Here is a 16036-nt window from a genome sequence, read left to right as displayed (position 1 = left end):
TCAGTCCAGTTTTTTTGCAGGAAGTTTTCCAGCTCATTTTTTTCCACAAAGTTTTGCAAATTTTGCCCTTTTTCACTTGGACTTTGCTCAAGTCACTCTGAGAACTCCAAGGATTTGCAGCTGGAAACATTCTCACTCTTGGAATTCTTTGTGGAAAAAATCACTAAAAAAAAAATCACTTCCAAGTTTAAAAAAAAATACAAATCAGTAAGTTTTGAGATCCCTGTCCAAGGGATGGGATTCCCTGGACAATATTTTAATTCATGAGGTGCTGGAGCAGCCTGGGATGCTTTTCTTTTTTCCTGGATGACTAAATTCCACTGAGGCCACCAAGATCCTTTTTCAGCATCCCAAAAATTGCTGTTGACATTCCCAAAGGAAAAACATTGTCCAGGAACACCCAAAATCTTCCTGTTGGGGTGGAAGAAACAGCAGGATACAAATTCCTGCCTTCATCTTTGTAGGATTTGTGGGGGGAAAGGCTTGGTTGGATTTGGCCAATTCTGTTTCCTGGTGGAAAGGGAAGATTTTCCTGGTGGAGAGGGAGGAATTCCCTTGTGGAGAGGGAGGAATTTCCTTGTAGAAAGGAAAGGATTTTCCTGGCAGAGAGGGAGCATTTTCTTGGTGGAGAGAGAGGAATTTCCTTGTGGAAAGGAAGGATTTTCTTGGTGGAGAAGGAGGATTTTCCTGGTGGAAAAGGGAAGATTTTCCTGGTGGAGAGGGAGAATTTTCTTGTGGAAAAGGAGGATTTTCCTGGTAGAGAGGGATCATTTTTCTTGGTGGAGAGGGAGGAATTTCCTGGTGGAGAGGGAGAAATTTCCTGGTAGAGAGAGAGGATTTTCCTGTTGGAAAGGGAAGATTTTCCTGGTGGAGAGGGAGCATTTTCCTGGTGGAAAGGGGGCATTCTCCTTGTGGAGACAAAGGATTTTCCTGGTGGAGAAGGCGAATTTTCTTGTGGGGAGGGAGGAATTTCCTCGTGGAAAGGGAGGATTTTCCTGGTGGAGAGGGAGCATTTTCTTGGTGGAGAGAGAGGAATTTCCTTGTGGAAAGGAAGGATTTTCTTGGTGGAAAGGGAGGATTTTCCTGGTGGAAAGGGAGGAATTTCCTTGTGGAAAGGGTCTTCCTGGCGGAGAGGGAGGATTTTCCTGGTGGAAAGGGAGCATTTTCCTTGTGGAGGCAATGGATTTTCCTGGTGGAGAGGGAGGATGTTCCTGGTGGGGAGGGAGGATTTCCCTGCTGCCTTCAGGACGTGCTGCTCTTCCCTTGCCTTCCCAGCCTTCCAGCTGTTCCGCTGCCAGCCTCCCACCATCGTTCCCAACGCTGAGATCGTCACGGAGAACGAGGAGTTCAACATCGGTAAAACCTTCCCTCGTCCTCCTCATCCTCACTCCCACCTCTCCAGCTCCTAGGAGTGCATTTTTCCCCCCAAATCCTGGTTTTCCAGGAGGGTTTTCCGTGGGAGATCAACATCAAAAGCAGCATCCAAGTGTTCCCATTGTTCCCAGCCTTTTTCCTCCCTGGAAAAATGGATTTTTGGGAGAGATTTGAGGCTGTTTGGAATCTCTCAGGAATCTTTGGGAATAATGATATTTCTCAGGTGTTGCACATGAAGCTTTAGAGCCTTTATTCTGCTTTTTGGGGATCTTTCCGGAGTTTTTTTGTGATTTTTTATCTTTTTTGTCATCCACATTTTCAAGTGGCTGCAGCCAGGATTTTTCTTGGAGCAGCTTCTCACCCTGGCTGCTCTCTTTGAGGGGAGTCTGCACCTGGAATAATTCCCAAATCTGTTGTGGTGACAGGAGTTTATCCCAGGGTGACTCCAGCATGGCTTTCCTAGCCTTTTATTTCTGATTTACGCCTTTTATTCCTGTATTTCTCCCTTTTATTCCTGTATTTACCCCTTTTATCTGCACCTACCCCTTTTATTTCTGCATTTACCCCTTGTATTCCAATATTTACCCCTTTATTCTGCATTTTCCCCTTTTGTCCCTCTATTTCCCCTCTTTATCCCTGCATTTCCACCTTTTATCTCTGCAATTCCCCCTTTTATCCCCTTATTTCTCCATTTTGTCCCTCTATTTCCCCCTCTTATCCCTCCATTTCCCCTTCTATCCCTGGATTTCCCCCTTTTATCTCTGCAATTCCCCCTTGTATCCCCTTATTTCACCTTTTATCCCCTTATTTCCCCCTTTTGTCCCTCTATTTCCCCCTCTTATCCCTCCATTTCCCCTTCTATCCCTGGATTTCCCCCTTTTATCTCTGCAATTCCCCCTTGTATCCCCTTATTTCACCTTTTATCCCCTTATTTCCCCCTTTTGTCCCTCTATTTCCCCCTCTTATCCCTCCATTTCCCCTTTTATCTCTGCAATCCCCTGTTTTATCCCTCTATTCCATCTTTTATCCCATAAATTCCCCTTTTTTGGGTGCATTCCCCCTCCCATCCCTGTTTTCCATCCCTTCACAGGTGACATCGTCAGGTACCGGTGCCTTCCCGGCTTCACCCTGATTGGGAGTGAAATCCTCACCTGCAAACTGGGCACCCACCTGCAGTTTGAGGGACCCCCACCCACCTGTGAAGGTAAAACTTCCACAAATCCCAGATTTCCCTGCTCAGGGATGGAGCTGGGGGAGGTTTTTTGGCACATTTTTCATCCTTGGGGTTCATTTTCCCATCTGCAGGAGTGTGGGATTTTGGGAGGAGGGAGTGAGACACCCCCTGAGCAGGAATTGGGAGTTCTCATGTCCCTGTTAACAATTCCATGGGATGAGCTGTGGCTCCAGCTTTTGTTCTAAAAGAGTTTCCAGATATTCTTGGAGAGGCTTTTGTGCCTCAGGAGAGTTCTGGTCGTGATCCTCCTGGTTTTGGGAGGGGTGTGAGCTGAGGCAGTGGGAATGGTTTGTTGGCTTTGTTGCTTTTTGCTCCTTTATTGAGTGTGACAAGTTGTTGGGATTTGTGGGATTTTGGGATTCTTTGAGCCCCAGGGCTCAAGGAGTGCAGGGGTCGTGCTGTGCCTTGAGCTGGCTCATCAGGACACACCTTGTTCTTCCATCCTTGCTCTGAAAAACGCTCATTTCATGTTCATTTCCACTGAATGCTCATTTCCATTCCCAGTGCACTGCCCCATGAACCAGCTGATGACGGATTCCACCGGGGTGATCCTGAGCCAGAGCTTCCTGGGAAGTTACCCCCACTTCCAGACCTGCTCCTGGGTGGTGAAGGTGGAGCCAGGCTACAACATCTCCCTCACCATCGAGTACTTCCTCAGCGAGAAGCAGTTTGATGAGTTTGAAATCTTTGATGGTGAGAGATTCCCCCCTCTGACCTGCCTTCAATCCCAAACCTTCCTGGGGTTCCATAATCCCATGGCAGTCAAGGGGCAAGGAGCATTCCAGGGCCAACTTCCCACCTGGAACCTCCTGCTGGCCTTCCAGAAAGCTCCTCACTGATTCCTGGCATAAGGAAACAGCTATAATTTGATTTTTTGGGATGGATCGGAAGGATTTTTCCAAGGGGTAGGAGTTGGGAAATCTTGGGAGAGGGATGGCAGCAGAGATTGCTGCAGCGGGTGAGTTGGAAAAGGGGGAATTCTCATCCCTGAAGGCCACAGGGAGCAGATTCTCCAGCCCCAGGAGTTCTTGGGAATGGGGAGGGGATTCTCAGGATAAACAATGAAGACACAGAGACTGTGCTGGTGCTCCTGGGGTCACCATGAGGACCTGAGCAAAATCCTGCCTTTCCTGTCATCAGCTTTGCTCCTGGATCCCAGGAGCAGGATGAGAGCCCTGGAACTCCACAGGGAGCTGGGAGCTGCCTTTCCTCAGGGAAATCTCCCTGTGCTCCTTCCTCCTGCAGGGACACCGAGCCCCACCAGTGGCTCCATGGCTGCTGTGACTTCTCCCTTCTCCCTTTTCCATGTTCCTGGCAGGTCCCTCTGGGCAGAGCCCCCTGCTGCTGTCCCTGAGTGGGAATTACTCGTCCCCTCTGACCGTCACCAGCAGCGGGAACAGCGTCTTCCTGCGCTGGTCCTCCGACCACGCCTACAACAGGAAAGGCTTCAAAATCCGCTACTCTGGTGAGTCCCAGGTGCCTCTGCCAGGAGCAGGAGCAGCTCCACAGCCAGGAGAATCCATGGAATTCCTGCAGAGATCCAGCTGTCAGGGCAGGAGATGCCAAGGCAGGGGAGGCACAAAGCCGGGCGTGTTCCGAGCTGGGGAGGTCGGGAAAGGCAGGGGCTGTCCAGAAGAAACCTTGGAGCTTTGGCTCAATCTCAACCACTCTGTAACAATCAGGACCAGGATTGTGGGATCACAATCAGGAGAAATTCTAGGGAGAAACCTTAGAGCTTTGGCTCATTTCCCAACCACTTTTCAGAATCTGAAGCCTGATGTGGAGTCATTGATGCCAGGGGCTGGATATCGGGAAAGGTTTCTGGATGAGGGGGTGGCCAGGCACTGGAAAAGTCTGTCCAGGCTTTGCTCAGCAAATGAGTTAAGGAATATTAAATTACCAGGAATATTTAAAAACCAGGAATTCCTGGAGCTGGGTGAGGCTCAGACTAGAGCCCTGCACTCCATCCCCACTTCAACTCCACGTTTATCCATCGCTGATTTTTGTTCTGTGGTTTTTGGGGAAGCTCAGTGTAATTCCTGGGAGTGGGAAGGGAATGACCCTGCTGCTGCTCATCCTGTGGCTGGTTTGCTCTTCCCAGCTCCCTACTGCAGCCTCCCACAGCCACCAGCCCATGGGATGATCCTGAGCCACTCCGGGCTGCGCCCCGGCAGCTCCGTGCGCTTCGGCTGCGACGCCGGCTACCGCCTGGTGGGACACAGCACCACCACCTGCACCCAGCACCCCCAGGGCCACTTCCACTGGAGGGAAGCCATCCCCCTGTGCCAAGGTGAGAGCAGGGATGGGTTGGAATAGAGTTCTGAGAGTCCTTTGAAAAGCAATGAAAAAAAAATGATATTTGAATTGGGTAATTCGGTGTTGAGAACAAGCTCGGAACGCTGAGGGGTGATCCTCGTCTCCAGGGCTTTGGGAATAGATGGCAAAGAGGAAAGAGAATGACTGGGAGCTGGAAAAGAGCAGCAGGGAAAAGGTTGGATTTTCCAGGTGCTCTCTTTTCCCTGGGAGAGCCATTGGTATTCAGCCTGGCAGCCTGTCTAGACACCAGGCCTTGGAGAGGGATTGGCCAGCCCTGAGCTCGCTGCAGTGACACTCCTGTCACCATCAGTGCCGCCAGGGATGGGCCTGATCCTGCCTCTGGAGCTGCTGAAACCTCTCAGAATTCCAGCACCTGCCAGCTGCTCTGGGATCCTGCTCCATGCTGTGGCAGGAGTGGGATTAAAGCTGGGCCTTGCATGGGGAAAGACCCAGGGCTCTGCTGATGCTGCTGCTGCACATGCAAAGTTTGGACTCTCCAGCCCTCACTGGGCTCCATGTCACCAAAAAGTGACACTTTTCCTGCTTTTCCAGCCCTGTTTTTGTGCACAGGGAACACCAGGAAGGGGAATGTGTTGGCTCAGGAGAAGAGTTCTGGAGCCGAGCTGGGGCTGCTCCGGGAGGGAATGGGTTTGTCTGAAAGCACAGGCAGATATTGGGATCGGGGGTTAGGGCTGTGTCTTCTGGCAGGTTCTGCTCCTCTCCCAGCCCCACAGAGCCTTCAGGAGCTTCCCAGGTCCTGGCTGCTCTTCCCTTGGCATCCCACCCTGTCCAGACAGGAGGGTAGTGGATCTGCCTTTTCCCCAGAGCCAGGCTTGGAGAGGGATGGGTACCACGGGGTGTGTTTGGAGTCAGATCTAGATTTGTTTTCCCTCCTCCTCCTCGTGCTGCTGGAGAAGCAGATCTGGGGGCATTTCCCCGTGCTGGCAGGGTTGGGAGAAAGGGTAACAGCATAAATGGCAGTGATTCTTTGCGTATTTTGGCTGTCACCTGCCTGTCCCCTCCCTGCCCTGCTCCCTGAGCCCAGGATCCCAGCAGGAATGGTGCAGAGCCTCCCCTCGAGAGCGCTGCCATCTCCAGCAGCCGCCTGGCGCCACGCCTGCTTTCCCATTTTTCCCATGAATTTCCCCCCTCTACCTCCTCAGCCATGAGGCTAAATTTAGCCTCCCTTCTGCCACAACATAATCACACAATTTGCTGCCTTGTGTAATGCAGAAGTGCTCCTGGAGAGGTGTTTGGGGTCGGTGCTGCTGTGGGGTGTGAACACAAAGCGTTCCCACTATCAGATCCTTCATCTCCACATGGAAACCCAGAGCACTCTGCTGATGCATCTTGTGGGATAGATATTATGGGCTGTGCGAGCCAGAGCCTCTTCCAGGAGAAAGTGAGATTCAGGGTTGGCTTTGCTGGTGCAAAAGCTGGTTCTTTATGAAGGGTGGGCACTCCCTGCAGTGTCTGTAGGAAAGTTCGGGATCCGGGGTTTAGATTTGGGATAAAAACAGCAGCTCCCTGATTTTTTTTTTTTTTTTTTTTCCCCAAGCTCTCTCCTGTGGCGTTCCCAGAGCCCCAAGGAACGGGGTTGTCTTTGGGAAGGAGTACACAGTGGGCACCAAGGCTGTGTACCAGTGCAACCAGGGCTTCCAGCTGCAGCCGGGCGCCGAGCCCAGCGCAGAGTGCCTGCAGGAGGGAGTCTGGAGCAACGGGAACCAGCCCCCTCTGTGCCTGGGTGAGTGGGGGTTTGGGCTGCCCAGCCTGCAGTGATGCCTTCGGGGCTACCTAAAAACACAGGCCAGACAAAACGAAAAAGTATAAAGCAGTTGTATTTATTGAAGGGCCTTCAGGGGCATTTAGGGCAGTCAAAGCCCTCCAGGGGCTGCACCCAAAATGGACAATGGGTCAGGGGTTTTCACACTTGTATAAGTTTGGGCTGTTTGCATATTGGGGGTTAATCTCCCAATTATAGCTTCAGGTAATGAAGTCATTTACCCCAAGTTTGCTCCCCCCCAACTCAGTTTTGTTTCCATTTCTCAGGGCCTGAGGCAGTGAGGTGTCCTTGATTCCCATCTGACGATTTTAACACCATTGCAAAGGCTTTTTTCTCTTCAGATTTCAGGCACCATCACCACTTACAACACTACCCACAAAATTTTCCTTTCAATTCCCAACCACAGCTCCACTAAAAACCCACCACACCTGGAATTTTCCGGTGTGTTAAAACCTCACCCAGCCAACTCCCTGTGCCACTTTTCCCCCTCAGCCGTGACGTGCCCCGACGTGAGCAGCATCGCGGTGGAGCACGGCCGCTGGCGCCTCACCTACGAGGTGCAGTACCACTACAACGCCCAGCTGATGCTCATCTGTGACCCTGGCTACTACTACACGGGCCAGAGGGTGATCCGCTGCCAGGCCAACGGCACCTGGAGCATCGGGGAGCCCGTGCCCACCTGTAAAAGTAAGAGCAGGGGCACCCCCCGGGGTGGCACCGGGGCTGGTTTTGGTTTTTGGGTCAGCAAATGGCAGCCCTGGGGGGTTTTTTTTTTTTTTTTTTTTTCCCCAAGCTCTCTCCTGTGGCGTTCCCAGAGCCCCAAGGAACGGGGTTGTCTTTGGGAAGGAGTACACAGTGGGCACCAAGGCTGTGTACCAGTGCAACCAGGGCTTCCAGCTGCAGCCGGGCGCCGAGCCCAGCGCAGAGTGCCTGCAGGAGGGAGTCTGGAGCAACGGGAACCAGCCCCCTCTGTGCCTGGGTGAGTGGGGGTTTGGGCTGCCCAGCCTGCAGTGATGCCTTCGGGGCTACCTAAAAACACAGGCCAGACAAAACGAAAAAGTATAAAGCAGTTGTATTTATTGAAGGGCCTTCAGGGGCATTTAGGGCAGTCAAAGCCCTCCAGGGGCTGCACCCAAAATGGACAATGGGTCAGGGGTTTTCACACTTGTGTAATTTTGGGCCATTTGCATATTGGGGGTTAGTCTCCCAATTATAGCTTCAGGTAATGAAGTCATTTACCCCAAGTTTGCTCCCCCCCAACTCAGTTTTGTTTCCTGAGGCAGTGAGGTGTCCTTGATTCCCATCTGATGATTTTAACACCATTGCAAAGGCTTTTTTCTCTTCAGATTTCAGGCACCATCACCACTTACAACACTACCCACAAAATTTTCCTTTCAATTCCCAACCACAGCTCCACTAAAAACCCACCACACCTGGAATTTTCCGGTGTGTTAAAACCTCACCCAGCCAACTCCCTGTGCCACTTTTCCCCCTCAGCCGTGACGTGCCCCGACGTGAGCAGCATCGCGGTGGAGCACGGCCGCTGGCGCCTCACCTACGAGGTGCAGTACCACTACAACGCCCAGCTGATGCTCATCTGTGACCCTGGCTACTACTACACGGGCCAGAGGGTGATCCGCTGCCAGGCCAACGGCACCTGGAGCATCGGGGAGCCCGTGCCCACCTGTAAAAGTAAGAGCAGGGGCACCCCCCGGGGTGGCACCGGGGCTGGTTTTGGTTTTTGGGTCAGCAAATGGCAGCCCTGGGGGGTTTCAGGGTGGTGCTGGTGGTGGATAACCAAGGAGATGGTGGACTTGATGATCTCAAAGGTCTTTTCCAACTTGGCTCGTTCTGTGATTCTGTGATGGTGCCCTTTGGGTACAGGATGGGATGGTTTGGTGCAGATTTTGGGAGGAAATCCATCCCTGGGAGGGCAGGGAGGGGCTGGGATGGTTTTCACAGGGCAGCATCACTGGGGGCTGGTTTTGTTTTTTGGGCCAGGAAATCCCTGGGGGTTTCAGGATGGTGCTGGTGGGTGACCATGGATAACCAAGGAGATGGTGCCCTGTGGGTACAGGATGGCATAGTTTGGTGCAGATTTTGGGAGGAAATCCATCCCTGGAAAGGCAGGGAGGGGCTGGGGTGGTTTTCACAGGGCAGCGTCACTGGGGGCTGGTTTTGTTTTTTGGGCCAGGAAATCCCAGCCCTGGGGGTTTCAGGATGGTGCTGGTGGGTGACCATGGATAACCAAGGAGATTGGTGCCCTTTAGGTATAGGATGGCATGGTTTGGTGCAGATTTTGGGAGGTAATCCATCCCTGGGAGGGCAGGGAGAGGCTGGGATGGATTTCCCAGGGAAACTGTGGCTGCCCCATCCCTTCCAACCCACCCCATCCCTGGAAGTGTCCCAGGCCATGTTGGAGCAAACTGGGAAAATGGAAGGTGTCCCTGCTGTGGGGTGGAACTTAATTACTCGTGGCAGCAGCTGAGGTGGAGCTGTGGAGCATGATTTACTTTGTTGGGCATTTGTGAGGTGGTTTGGTTCAGATTTGGGGAAGAAATCCTTCCCTGTGAGGGCAGGGAGGGGTTGGGATGGATTTCCCAGAGAAGCTGTGGCTGCTCCATCCCTTCCAACCCATCCCATCCCTGGAATTGTCCCAGGCCATGTTGGAGCAAACTGGGATAATGGAAGGTGTCCCTGCTGTGGGGTGGAACTTAATTACTGCTGGCAGCAGCTGAGGTGGAGACAGCAGAGCTGCTGGAAGGGAGCTGGGATGCAGGGAGATGCCTGGATGTGATTCCTGGTTTAATCCCAGCACTTCTCTGGGATCTCAAGCCCTTCAGCTCAGCTGTTGCTGTGGGGTCCCAGCAGCTTCTCTGTCACAGCTGCTCTGAAGTCAGGGCTTTTAAGGACGAAAAATAAAGAATTCTGCTGTCAAGCCTCAGCTCTCACACAAACACCAGGTTTACAAGGGTAACAGTGTCACCTGCAAATCAAACCCAGCGCGGCACACCAGCAGCTCTCAGTTGTTCTGACACCACTGCTGTGCTTTGGATCTCTCCTTTTGTCAGAGGTGGAGAGTTTTTCTCTCCAAGTGCAGACAGAGGCAGCAAAATCTTTCCTTCCCTGCTGCCTGCCTTTGTTTGTGGAGCTGTGGCTGCTGGCGTGGGTGACAGATGTACTTTTCCCCCTGCCAGCTCTTCCTCTGGTTCTGGGAGCAGGAGCCTGACCTCCTTTTGTTCCCTCAGCCTTATTGCCACCTAAATCCAAGTGACAGGATCTTGGCAGTGCCCCGAGGTCAGGAGCACCCTGCGGGAGCTCTGGAGGATTTGCAGAGCTTGAAGGCAGAGAAAATGAAGATAAAATCAAGAGCTGGAGTTCTGAGGGGGAGTTGGGTTTGCAGGGGTTCCTGCATCCCACAAACCCAGCTGGGATCTGCAGATTTCTGGATTTTGGCTTATGGGGGAAAGCTGGGTGTCACTTTTAATAGGAAACTTTGTGCCATTCCAAGGGCAGGCTGGACAGGGCTTGGAGCAACCTGGCCCAGAGGGAGATGTCCCTGCTCATGGTCTTTAAGGTCTCTTCCAACTCACCCCATTCCATGATTCTGTGGGTTTTCTGGGAATCAGCAATGGGTTAATGACAGAAAAATATTCCTGTGTGAGGAAGTTCTGGTGTGAAAAAATCCTTTGGTTCCTTCCCAGCCTGTCTTTAGTGCTTCCCTTGTGTCCTGAAGCATAAATATTAACAGCTCTTATTTTTGTCACCTCGTCTAACATGGCTCTGGAATTATTACAATTACTGGAATTATTTAATGAACTTTCCCACTCCAACAATAACTCCTGGTACTGTGCCTGGATGCATTCCTTCAAAACCCAGCCTGTTCTCACTATCCTTTGGGATCTGTCCTAGTTATCTCCTGTGGGGACCTGCCCACCCCTCCCAACGGGAACAAGATCGGGACCCTCACCAGTTACGGGGCCACTGCCATCTTCTCCTGCAACACTGGCTACACCCTGGTGGGCTCCAGGGTCCGGGAGTGCATGGCCAACGGGCTCTGGAGCGGGGCTGAGGTCCGCTGTCTGGGTAGGTGTCCCTTGGGAACCTCCTGTGGCACCCATGGGTGTGGGGAAGGCTCCTGGAGGCTCCTCGGGAGGGAACGGGGGATTTAGGGACTGATGTCCACCCTGAGGGGTTTGAAGTGGATGTAACAGGGTTTGATTCCTGCATCCTCAGTAGGTGTGAGGTGTTGGGAGAGTTTTGGGATGGGGATGTTTGTTTATGACAGCAGAGTCTTGAGGTAACAGCCTGGAGCGGAAAGAGGACAGGGTTGGGTTGGATATTGGGATGGATTCTTCCCTATAAACAGCAGGCGTGGATTGACCAGAGAATCTGGGGCTGCCCCATCCCTGGAAGTGTCCAAGGAGAGGCTGGACAGGGTTGGAGTGACCAGGGATGGTGGAAAGTGTCCTTGTGGACAATCCTTATGTTCCCTTCCAACCCAAACCAGTCTGGGCATCTCTGAACCCCATCTATGCCCAGAGAAGCTGGGGCTGCCCCATCCCTGGAAGTGTCCAAGGAGAGCCTGGACAGGGCTTGGAGTGGCCAGGGATGGTGGAGGGTGTCCCCATGGCAGGGAGTGGAATGGGATTTCAACTCCTTTCCATCCCAAATCATTCCATGATTCCATGGAATGAAGGCAAGAGGCAGCTCAGTCCTGCTGGCCTGGAGCTCCTGTCCCTCCCTGTGCCTCAGTTTCCTGGGGATAAATAAAAGGGACAATCTTTTGGGAAGCATTAAGGGGACAAAAAGCAGAAGGGAGCAGGCCTTGGTGGGAATGGGAAGAGCTCAGCTTCCCCCCACTCTCCATGGCTGGATGCAGGAAAAAGGAATAGCAGGGGCAGCAGGGAAAAGGTTGGATTTTCCAGGTGCCCTCTTTGTCCCTTATGTTCCCTTCCAACCCAAACCAGTTGGGCATCATGAACCCCATCCATGCCCAGAGAATCTGGGGCTGCCCTATCCCTGGAAGTGTCCAAGGAGAGGTTGGACAGGGTGACCTGGCATGGTGGAAGGTGTCCCTGTGGACAATCCTTACATCCCCATCCAACCCAACCCAGTCTGGCATGGTGGAAGGTGTCCCTGTGAACAACCCTTAACGTTCCCATCCAACCCAACCAGTCTGGGCTTCTCCAAACCCCATCCATGCCCAGAGAAGCCCCATCCCAGAAGTCTCCAAGGAGAGGTTGGACAGGGCTTGGAGTGATCAGGGACAGTGGAAGGTGTCCCTGTGGACAATCCTTACATCCCCCTCCAACCCAACCCAGTCTGGGCTTCTCCAAACCCCATCCATGCCCAGAGAAGCTGTGGCTGCCCCATCCCAGAAGTCTCCGAGGAGAGGCTGGACAGGGCTTGGAGTGATGCGGGATGGTGGAAGGTGTCCCTGTGGACAATCCTTACATTCCCTTCCAGCCCAACCCAGTCTGGGCTTCTCTTCACCCCAATCCCGCAGAGATCCGGGCGATGCCTTTTGGGGACACCTCTGATGGGACCCCCAGCTGATTCTTGCTGTTTTCCCCCCTCCAGCCGGGCACTGTGGCGTGCCCAGCCCCATTGTGAACGGGCAGATCAACGGGGAGAACTACAACTACCGCGGCAGCGTGGTGTACCAGTGCCAGCCCGGCTTCCGCCTCATCGGCATGTCCGTGCGCATCTGCCAGCAGGACCACCGCTGGTCCGGCAAGACGCCTGTCTGTGTGCGTAAGTACTTGCCATTCCTTCAGCCCTGGGGGGAAATTCCAGCCTGGAAGGGGCTGTGGAAGGGCTTGTGGAGAGGGCTGGGCAGAGCTCACGCCCATGAGAAGGAGGAAGAGCGAGGACTGACAGACGCCTCTGTCAGCTCTTGAGGATGAGGCGCAGGAGACAGAAGTGCTCCTAAAGACAGAAGTGCTCTTAAAGTTCATGTTCAGCTAGTCTGGAGCAAGTGAGAGGCCAGATTGATGGTCTGGAGCAGCAAGACCTGTTCTTGATGACCACACTGATTCGAGACTCCATTTTCTTCATGCAAGGAAAAACCTGTTCTTTATTCACATAAGTAGTTTTGATGCAGTTTTACAGAGCTCATGTGTCATTCCAACTGGTTAGTAGCTTTCTTGCAAATTACTTTATTGGTTAGGGTCCATCAAATCTTTCTATTCTTAAACTCCTGTGTGCGTAAGTACTTGTCATTCCTTCAGCCCTGGGGGGAAAATTCCAGCTTGGAAGGAGTTGGGAGGGGCTGTGGAAGGGGCTGGGCAGAGCTCACACCCATGAGGTGTGGGGTGGCCGTGCATGCACGTTCAGGGCATTTTTCTATCAGAATAAATCACACAGGACTCCATTTTCTTCATGCAAGAAAAAAATTATTCTTTATTCACATAACTCCTTTTTATGCAGTTTTATAGACCTTGTTGTGTCACTCCAATTGTTCAGTAGCTTTGTAGCCATTTATTTTATTGGTTAGTAAAAGGTATTTTACTTGTCCATCAAATCTTTCTATTCTTAAATTCCTGTGTGCAGAAATACTGGTCATTCCTTCAGCCCCGGGGGGACATTCCAGCCTGGAAGGGGTTGGGAGGGGCTGTCAAAGGGGTTGTGGAAAGGGCTGGGCAGAGCTCACACCCACGAGGTGTGGGGTGGTCATGGATGCACATTCGGGGTGTTTTGCTGTTGAGACTCCATTTTCTTCATGCAGGAAAAAACCTACTCTTTATAACTCCTTTTTATGCAGTTTTACAGACCTCACATGCCACTCCAATTGGTCAGTAGCTTTCTGGCCAATTACTTTATTGGTTAGTAAAAGGTATTTTACTTGTCCATCAAATCTTTCTATTAAATTCTTGTGTGCATAAGTACTTGTCATTCCTTCAGCCCTGGGGGGAAAATTCCAGCCAGGAGGGCCAGGAAGGGGCTGTGGAAGGGGCTGTGGAAAGGGCTGAGCAGAGCTCACACCCCCGAGGTGTGGGCTGGCTGTGCACACAGAAGGAGGAAGAATTTGGGGGGTGTCTGAGATCCTGCTGGAGATTTTTGGGAGAGGAGTGGTTGGAAAGGGTGGAATTTATATGCCCGTGGCAGGGGCTGGAATGGGATGGGCTTTAAACTCCTTTCCATCCCAAACCATTCTGGAATTCTGAGTTATGGCACATTTTAGACCTTGGGGGTAACAGAAATTTGGGATTGTCGATCCGAGCTCTGGTGGGGTCTGGAATGAGGCACCCCAGGGCTTTATTGACCCCACTCAGGGCACAGCACCATTCCCAGTTCTCCTGGTATTTCCCATCCCAACCTGCTGCAGTCACCTCCTCTCTTTGATCCGTGGAACTGTGGGAAGCCTGTTTTAATCCAGGGACAGAATCCCTCCCATTTCCAAAAACGTGGGATGATATCCCAAACCTGCTTCCTGCAGCACTCCATATTTCTCATTTCTCCCTGCCACCAGCTTGGAACAAATCCCCATCCCTGTGCTCCAGCCCACCTGGGCAGTCAGATTTGTTATGGATCTTTTGTGGGAATTTCATCTTCCCTTCAATCTCCTGGTGCTGGCAGCTGGCCAGGAAAACCGAATTCTTTCTGATGGACAAATCAGGACATTCCGTGTGACAATGATCAATAAAGCTTTGTCCTCAGCTGTCCCAGGATGTCACATTCCTTAGGCAGCCAAGAATCTCCTGGTGGCTCATCCTGAGTTTCCTTTTGTGGCCTGGAGCTGGCTGGAATCAAAGGCTCTGCCAGCAGCGGGGCTGTGCCCTCCCTGTGTCACCTGCCGAGGTGACAGCAGAGTGTTCCAGCCACTTCCCAGAAGTATTTGGGATGCTGGAATTGGCTTTGCTTCCCTGGGAATTGCCAGAGCAGCTCCTGTGCCCTTCACTTCATCCTGAGCCAACAGCAACCTCAGGGAAAAAAAAAAAACTCAAAAAAAAAATCCTCACTTCAGGGATTTGGAAGTAAAATCTTCCCACAAAGTTTCTCCTACTTGGGCAGATTTCATCTCTTCAGGCTCTGTCCTGGAATTCTGATTTTCCTCCTATTTTCCCTCTTTTCTATCTGCTTCCAGGTGTAACTTTTCCCTGCAGGGAGCAGCCAGGACTGGCATGGGGAGAGAGGGAGGGAACAACAGAGGTTGGGATGCTGGGGGTGGTGTGGGATTAAGAGCAGGAGGTGGGATTTTTGGAGAGGGGTATGTGGTGTAAATCAGTGAGATCCTGGCACTCAGCTGCCTGGAGAGGGATACAGGGAATTCCTGGTGCCACTAAAACCTACAAAATTCCCATTCTCTCAATGTCATCCTGTATCTCAAGAGAGCAGGCCCCAAGTCTTTGGGTTTTGGGATTGATGTGGGGGTTTTATGCTCTCCTACCTTCACAACTTTTTCCATTGAATAATCCACCTTTTCTCCAGGAATAAATCCAGTGACATTTCCATTTTGTCCTTGCAGCCATCACCTGTGGCCACCCTGGCAACCCCCCCAACGGCCTCACCCAGGGCTCCCAGTTCAACCTCAACGACGTGGCCAAATTCCAGTGCAATCCCGGCTTCCGCCTGGAGGGAGCTTCCCAATCCCAGTGCCTGGCCAACGGCCAGTGGAGCAGCACCCTGCCATCCTGCCGAGGTCAGTCTGGGCCTTCCTTGGGGATTTCTCCATGATCCCAAGCCAGAAATCCCTGGAAACCATCCAGGGGATGTTGGAGATCCCAGGGTCGCTGTAAATCCCGTGGGATTTTCTCACCTCGCTGCGTTCTCCAAGGTGTTGGAGTGTGTTGGAAAAGGAAATTTGGGATCAGACCTAAATTTGGGGTCAGAGGGTGTTAAAGGCAGGCACAGCCCTACAAACACACCTTGGTGGTCACAGTCCATGTCCATGGAAAATCAGGATCTCTCCTCTGTTCCCCCCCAAATCACCTTGTCCAATCTCCTCATTTATCTTCCCAGGAAATATCTTCCCATAGCTTTGTGCAGAGCCCACTTCCCTTTTTCCCATGGGATCAGCACTCAGGTTCACTTCCCAAATCCCCTCCTCTCCCTGCACTCCCTCCCTATGCATTCCCCTAATCCAGGATCTCTGACCATGCTGGATTATCAATTATTCCCTGCTTGGGATCAGTTATTCCCAGCTGGATAATCTAAATCCCAATTTGGGGCTGGAGATCCAGCCTCTGCTGCTGGGTGAGAACCTGCAGCATTGCCTGGACTCCCTTTTCACAAGAATTTTTTCCACTCTCACCCTAAAAAATCTCAGAGGGGGAAAAAAAAAACCAAACTTAAATCACAACATAAAATCTTCAACTTCCCACCTT

General features: G+C 52.0%; 1 protein-coding gene across 1 annotated transcript in view; it reads left to right on the top strand.

Annotated features, from left to right (window-relative positions):
- Positions 1–16036, top strand: part of CSMD2 (CUB and Sushi multiple domains 2) — a 244171-nt gene that overhangs the window by 209324 nt on the left and 18811 nt on the right. The window contains exons 45-54 of the mRNA XM_041417597.1: positions 1276–1356; positions 2465–2578; positions 3113–3301; positions 3927–4073; positions 4710–4898; positions 6483–6668; positions 7200–7394; positions 10620–10793; positions 12291–12464; positions 15178–15351. Of these exons, the coding sequence (XP_041273531.1) occupies positions 1276–1356; positions 2465–2578; positions 3113–3301; positions 3927–4073; positions 4710–4898; positions 6483–6668; positions 7200–7394; positions 10620–10793; positions 12291–12464; positions 15178–15351 (1623 nt within the window). The remainder of the gene's footprint in view (positions 1–1275; positions 1357–2464; positions 2579–3112; positions 3302–3926; positions 4074–4709; positions 4899–6482; positions 6669–7199; positions 7395–10619; positions 10794–12290; positions 12465–15177; positions 15352–16036) is intronic.

This window comes from Onychostruthus taczanowskii, unplaced genomic scaffold (assembly GCF_017590055.1).
Source record: "Onychostruthus taczanowskii isolate IOZ18803 unplaced genomic scaffold, ASM1759005v1 scaffold56, whole genome shotgun sequence".
In the NCBI taxonomy this organism is placed as follows: Eukaryota; Metazoa; Chordata; class Aves; order Passeriformes; family Passeridae; genus Onychostruthus; species Onychostruthus taczanowskii.
This window is presented reverse-complemented; position numbering and strand designations above follow the sequence as displayed.